Raw genomic sequence first — 6,090 nt, 5'->3', positions numbered from 1 at the left:
GAGGGGGGAAGGGGTAGGGAATGGGAGACCAGAAGGAGTGGATTCCAAAGCACAGAGGAAGGGTCTGGACAAAAGGAAGACCAGAAGAAAACGAGAGATGGTAAAAGAAGTCAGAGCCTTGATTTTTATTAGAGCTTGGAGGCAAGGTCAGCAGCTGCAAGGAAGCTCATTCAGGGCCAGATAAGGATGGGACTGTGGAAGACTTGCGGGATCACCCAAGGACCCATCTAAGGGTGAAGGCCATGAACCTATAGGGACTCAAGTCCACATGGTGGCTTAAATATTTTCCCACTGTCCTTGGGAGTCTAGAAATGAAGAATGCAGTGAAATAATTAGACACTGAAACCAAATTATAAAGAAGTTAAACAGTAAAATAAAGGCAGATTTTTTGGAGCAGGGGGAGAGAATCAGGAAAAAGGGAAGGGGGAGGGAGGGGAAAAGAAAGATCAAAAAGGATTAAGATGTTATATATATGTACCAATCCCCCAAAATGAGTGTAAATTTCATGTATTATAAAAACACATACCAACAGTAATAAGAATAATAATATATAGTTTTCTTTAAAAATAATCAAGTATACAGCTACCCCATAGCTGGTCCTTTAGGGTGGGAGTCTGCCCAACATCAAGGCTGAGCAGAAAAGGAAGTAAAGTCAGAAAGGAACTGGGGTGGGGTCTAGAAACAAGAGGTCTTGAAGGAGGTAAAGAGCAAGTGTCATGGGAGGAGTGAGACCCGCAGGTAGGAGGCTGTGGCTAGAGAAGGCTGTCCTCCTTTCAGGGAAGCCTCTTAAGGTCTGAAGTACCTTCATAGCCAGGCTGGCTACCTGAGGCAGTGTACAGGCAATGAAGGTTTTCCATGCAAAGAGCTCTTTGGCTACCTGAGGAGCTGCCTCTAAGGATCAAGGTGGCAGCCTAGAATGACATCCCTTCTGCCACCATGGATTCATCTACCCAAGCTGGCCAAGGGCTCAGGAGCTTCATATTTTTCCCAGCACCAAGGAGGTCTCGCCTTATCAACCTTTCCCAAGGACAGATTCTTGCCCCAGCTTCGGACAGCTTCCCACTACAGGAACCAGATCCTGCCAAGGCTGGAGGCCAAGTGGAGAGGACTAGGAGCCATCAGCAGAGCGCTCAAAACACTAGTCCTAAACAGATCTTGTTCTGAGAGGCCTTGGCCCTATTTGCTCTTGGATAAGTGCGTGGCTCTCCAGAGAGCAGACATCCCCAGCTCCAGCCTCTAGCCTCTAGTGAGGGTGGCCCCTCTCCAGTTCCTACAGTCCACGCCCCAGGCTGCCCTTGTCACACTGTCACAGTGTGGTAACCCTGTCCTAGCCAGGAGCCTGAACAAGGACCAGAACCCTGCCCCTAGGAGAAGAGGGGTAGATGGGTCTGGGAATGGGTAGCTGCTCAAAGAGGGTCTGAGAGAGGGAGAGGGAGCTGCAGGGGGTTTGGGGATCCACACCTACCCGCTTCTCATCTACCACAATGTAGTTGCGCCCGTGTTTCTTGGTCAGGTGCGGGGCCAGGACGTCGAAGCGGCGGCGGAACTCAGAGAACACCATGTGGTCGGGGTACCCTGGAGAGAGTGTGGCCCAGGGCCAGGTTGGTCAGTATCTTGCCGTTCCCAGGATACCCCAATAGCCACTGGTGTCCAGTGGGGTAACACAAAGGGGAAACACTGATGGTGGGGGAACTCAGCTGAGGCAGGTCCAGAAAGGACAAAGAAAAGGGGGCTCAGAGGACCATCAGGGATGCTTCCCAGTGGGATAAAAAGGTTGAAAGGCCATAGGCTGCCTCGAGGGGGGATTGGGGTAAACTCCGGGATGCTTTCTAGGCCTCCAAGTGATAACACAGAGAGATCTATGCCTTGAGGACTCAGCAGAACAGCAGATTGTAGCTGAGAAAAAAAGTAAAAGGCTAGCCTTGGAATCCTGGCCCTGTCTTTTATGATCATGTGATTTTGGGCCAATCACGACACCTCTAGTCCCACTTTCTTCACCTTTGAAGCCCTAGCACTTATCCTGCAAGGTAATCATGGAGACTAAGTGAGAAAATAAAGCACAGCTTGGTTCACTTGGTGAGCGATCAATGAAACAAGCTTTTCCTTTCCTCTGTCCACTGGAGCAGGATTTCAGAAAGAGCTCTTCTTTGTGTCCCCACTCTGATCTTGAGCCCTGGGTCAAAAGCTTGTAGATGAGTCTTTCCCTCAAGAATGCTTGGGCTTGAGGTCAGGGAAAGGTGAGATGCCTTCTGGCTTGCAGCAAGGTCAGAATGGTGGCCAGCAGGTGTCCCAAATGACCCAGATCTCACAAAAGCCCACGGTGGAAGACCAAGGGATCCACTTGTATAGCATCACAGAATTTCAAACCAGAAAGATCTCATCTTTCAGCCAAGGAAACTGAGGCCAAGAGGTGGAATGTACCCAAGGTCACAGCTAAGGCAGAGCTGGACTTCACACCTGGGCTCCTCTCAGCCAGCCAGGGGCTCACACTGCCACTCTAGCTAGCAGCTCTGGGAAACCCTCCAACTGGGAGATGAGGCTGATGCATGTGCCTGATAATTGAAACAGGAGGCGGGGGGCCGCCAAGGGGCCAAGACAAAGTGAGCTATTGATTGTATCTGAATTGCAATTAAATTGATGGGCCGGGATAGTGGGTCTGGATGGCTGGCATCTTAATTAATCATCAGTGCTATCGATGGTGGCTGGGGGCTGGGGAAGGGGAGGGGGCCTGCTGCTGCTGGCCTCATCGATCTGCTTGTTTGAGTAAAGCACATTGATTTTGGTTCAGAGTGGTAACAATCTGGTTTTGAAATAATAAACACCAACTCCATATCAAGACGTGGGGACAGATCGATGATTTATTTAGAGCAGGGCAAGGGAGCCTGTTTCCTGGCTTTGGCTGCTGAGGAAAAGTGAAGGTGCCCACGGGGATATCTTAGGGGACCTGGCTATGGGTGAGTGGGACCTTGCCTGTTCATCTAGCTAAGGAAATAAAGCAGAAACAGGCAACTCCTAACTTCACAGGCAAACAAAACCCTACTTGTGAGGCCTTGCTCTGAAGCCAGACTACCTAGGTGGAATCTGGCTTGGCCATTCACAAGTTGGGCAAACTTCTTAGCCTTTCTCAGCCTCATCTCCTAATCTAGGGATAACAGTTCCTACCTCATGAGGTTGTTGTGAGTATTAAGCGTATGGAAGAGTTGAGGATAGCACTTGGTATGTTGTAATGCTCTAAGGATGGTCACAATTTACTGTCAGCCTCTGTCTTCTCCTCTAGATGGATCCATAAAAAGGGTCTGTCTTGGGCCTGCCTCGCAAGCGCAAGGGCCTGAGTTCCATCCCCAGTACCACAAAAAAAAGCGGGGGGGTCCTGTCTGATCTTTCTTGGAAACTTTAAAAACTTCAGAGAGATTTAGTACCTAGTTTCACGTAGGACAGAAGGCTCTCAAAGGCCACTGGGCCTGCTGTTATGGGCAGAGCTGACCTGTCCATGCTAACACTAGTGATGAGGGGCAGGAGGCAGTCATGGGAACAGACAATGGGGCACTGGGATAGGGAGGGGAATAAAGAGGGCTTGTATATGGAAGGGAAAGGAGGAAGAGAGCAACTGCAGGTGGGAAAGGAATAGGTTGATATGGGACAGAAAGAAGAATGAGCCTATGGAGGAGGCACCAGGACAGAAAGGAGTTTAAAAAAGGAGATTTGGGGCCAGTCCTGAGGCAGGAGGAGAACAGCACCCTTCCAGCCCCCTGGATGGCAGGGCAGGGTGGGATCTCTGGGAAAGAGTGCCAGGGGCCAAGGGAAGAAAGGTACCTCACCTTGGCGGTACATGCGCATGGCATCGAGTAAGCGGGACCCCCGGAGCTGGGCGCGGAGCAGGGGCACATCAAGCTGTAGGAGCCCAGCCTCGCAGGGGTCTCCCTGAGGGAGGTCCAGCTCACTGCTGCTGCTGACACGGCGGGAGGAAGCAGATCGGGGCTCCCCAGCCCAGCCCTCAGCCACAGGCAGGAAGCAGTGCACAAAATGCATCTTGGACCTCTTGATGGTGTCAATGAGGGCATCCTGCCAAAAGGAAGGGACCCACTCTCAGTGGGCTCCTATGGCTTATACCTAGGAATGTAGGGACTGATGCCAGTAGTTCCACTTCTCACAGGACAGCAGGTATCCCACTACCAGCCAGAATATGCTAAGCCTAAAAACTCTGCCCTCCCCAGGCCTGGGTGGCTACTCACAGGCAAACCTATCGGCAGCAATCAAGGCAGGATGGGATGTTGGGTAGGCACTGATGTGTCAAGTACCCAGGCCTGCCTGCCAGTGGCAAGAAAGGCCCCAGGGCCTGGTCAAACACTCACCACCTGCAGTTTAACCTGGATGCATAGAGACTTCTTCTTCACAGCTGCCATGCCTGTGGTAAAGGTCTTCCGCATGCTGGTAGCCCGGCGCAGTGCCAGCTGTGAGCCACCCTCCAGGCCTGCGATGGATCCTGAGAGCACTGTGGCACTGCCTGCCCGGCCCAGAAACAGGTTGCTGATGATCTTTCTGGCAAAGATGGGACAGCAAAGGAGGAACAGGAGTCACATTCATGGAGCAGTAGAGGCCTTACCTCCCAGTTCCTAGGGCACCAAACCACCCCTAGATGGCAGTGGACGGAGGCCTGGGATATCTGGGCTGGGGCCACATGTCCACATCCTACAGAGAAACTGGAGATAGACTTTCAAACTGTAAGAAAAGAAAACCCAGGGTGGGCAGAAGCCAAGGAGTGGGCTAGGGGTAGACACAAGGAAGCTACCCACTCTTTTCCCTTACTGGGGAGGAAAGAGGGCTAAAGGGTTTCCAGTATGGTAGAGAGATGAGCCCAACATCGGCTAACATACTATATAATTTACTTTTTACATTTACTGTCCATTCCCTCCTCCCTGCCAGAATGTAAACTCCCCAGAGACAGGGAATTGGCCTCCCTGCTATCTGCTAAGAGCCCAGATATCCCTGTCACAGAGTAGGTGTCCAGTAATCATCTATGGAATGGATGAATGAATGGACGGATGACAGGGTTCATATGACTGAGGAGTTTATAAGGCTTCTGCCTTCTCTGAAGAGTGTAGGAGTATTGTTCAAATTGAAAACTACAGGAGCCTCCAACCATACCTGTCTCCCACCTCTGCTCCAGGAGGCCATCCCCATGCTCTCAAGTCCAACTGGCTTGACTACTGCTTCTCAGGAATGGAAGCTATCTACAGGGTGAGGGAGCCCTTCAAACACATGCAGGGGAAGGGAGCCCAGGGAAGAGGTACAGGGACAAGACATGGGCAGAGGGTGTGGTGCCTTACTTCTGGGAGTCCTGCAGGAGCCGAGGGGCATTCTGGGTGGCTGGGTTCTGCTTGGTGTAGCTCAGCCAGCCAGACACATTGTACTCCACCCAGTTGGTGCTATGGCTGTGTCCCAGGAGAAAATGGTGCGGTTTGCTGCTGCGAAGAAGCGGGCTTTGGCCTGAGGGTGAGTGAAGCAAGGTTCAGATTGTCATGGGACAGATACAAAGCCTAGGGACTCAGCAAGTCCCCCAGGAAGTTCCACCTAGACTCATACAAGTGGGTTCTTCTGGCAAGGAAACAGTGGATATCCTCCAGGGGTGCCACCTACCTTTCTTGTCACCTTCTTGAGGACCATAATAGGAGAAAAGGCGCTCAAGGAGGGTATCCTCAGTGGCCCCCGGTACCAGTGCTTCCTCTTCGAGTAACCACAGCAGGCCCCTTGACTCATCTGCACGGGCCAGCGAGCGGACCTACAGAGAAGGGAACCAAACCTGCCTTGTCACACGGAGCTGAGGGAAAGGAGCAGAGGTTCTGTTCTGAACAGTCACAGTACCCACATGCACACCACGAGCTCCTGGCAGCTTTGCCTACTCACTGCTGACACCTTGTGGAGAAGGTGTGCAGCACAGGGAAAGAAAGGCCCGGAGAGATACTGGAGAGCTGCAGGAAGATGCTTCCTGGAAAGTGCTGGGGACTTGGCTCAGTGGTTCCACTGCCTTCCTCAAAAGCACAAGAGCCAGAGTTTGATCCCCGGTACCAAAAAAAAAAAAAAAAAAAAAAA

General features: G+C 51.7%; 1 protein-coding gene across 18 annotated transcripts in view; it reads right to left on the bottom strand.

Annotated features, from left to right (window-relative positions):
- The window catches only part of Myo18a (myosin XVIIIA), a 98,068-nt gene that overhangs the window by 30,907 nt on the left and 61,071 nt on the right, over nucleotides 1–6,090 (bottom strand). For all 18 annotated transcript variants that reach the window (XM_033762871.1, XM_033762872.1, XM_010642248.3 and 15 more), the window contains 5 exons: nucleotides 5,638–5,779; nucleotides 5,328–5,487; nucleotides 4,353–4,539; nucleotides 3,819–4,062; nucleotides 1,466–1,575 (listed from right to left, as the gene is read on the bottom strand). In XM_033762871.1, the coding sequence (XP_033618762.1) occupies nucleotides 1,466–1,575; nucleotides 3,819–4,062; nucleotides 4,353–4,539; nucleotides 5,328–5,487; nucleotides 5,638–5,779 (843 nt within the window). The remainder of the gene's footprint in view (nucleotides 1–1,465; nucleotides 1,576–3,818; nucleotides 4,063–4,352; nucleotides 4,540–5,327; nucleotides 5,488–5,637; nucleotides 5,780–6,090) is intronic.

The sequence above is a fragment of the Fukomys damarensis genome, unplaced genomic scaffold (assembly GCF_012274545.1).
Source record: "Fukomys damarensis isolate Sample0158 unplaced genomic scaffold, DMR_v1.0_HiC HiC_scaffold_13, whole genome shotgun sequence".
NCBI classification, from domain to species: Eukaryota; Metazoa; Chordata; class Mammalia; order Rodentia; family Bathyergidae; genus Fukomys; species Fukomys damarensis.
The sequence above is the reverse complement of the archived record's forward strand: the minus strand, read 5'-3'. Positions and strand labels throughout refer to the sequence as shown.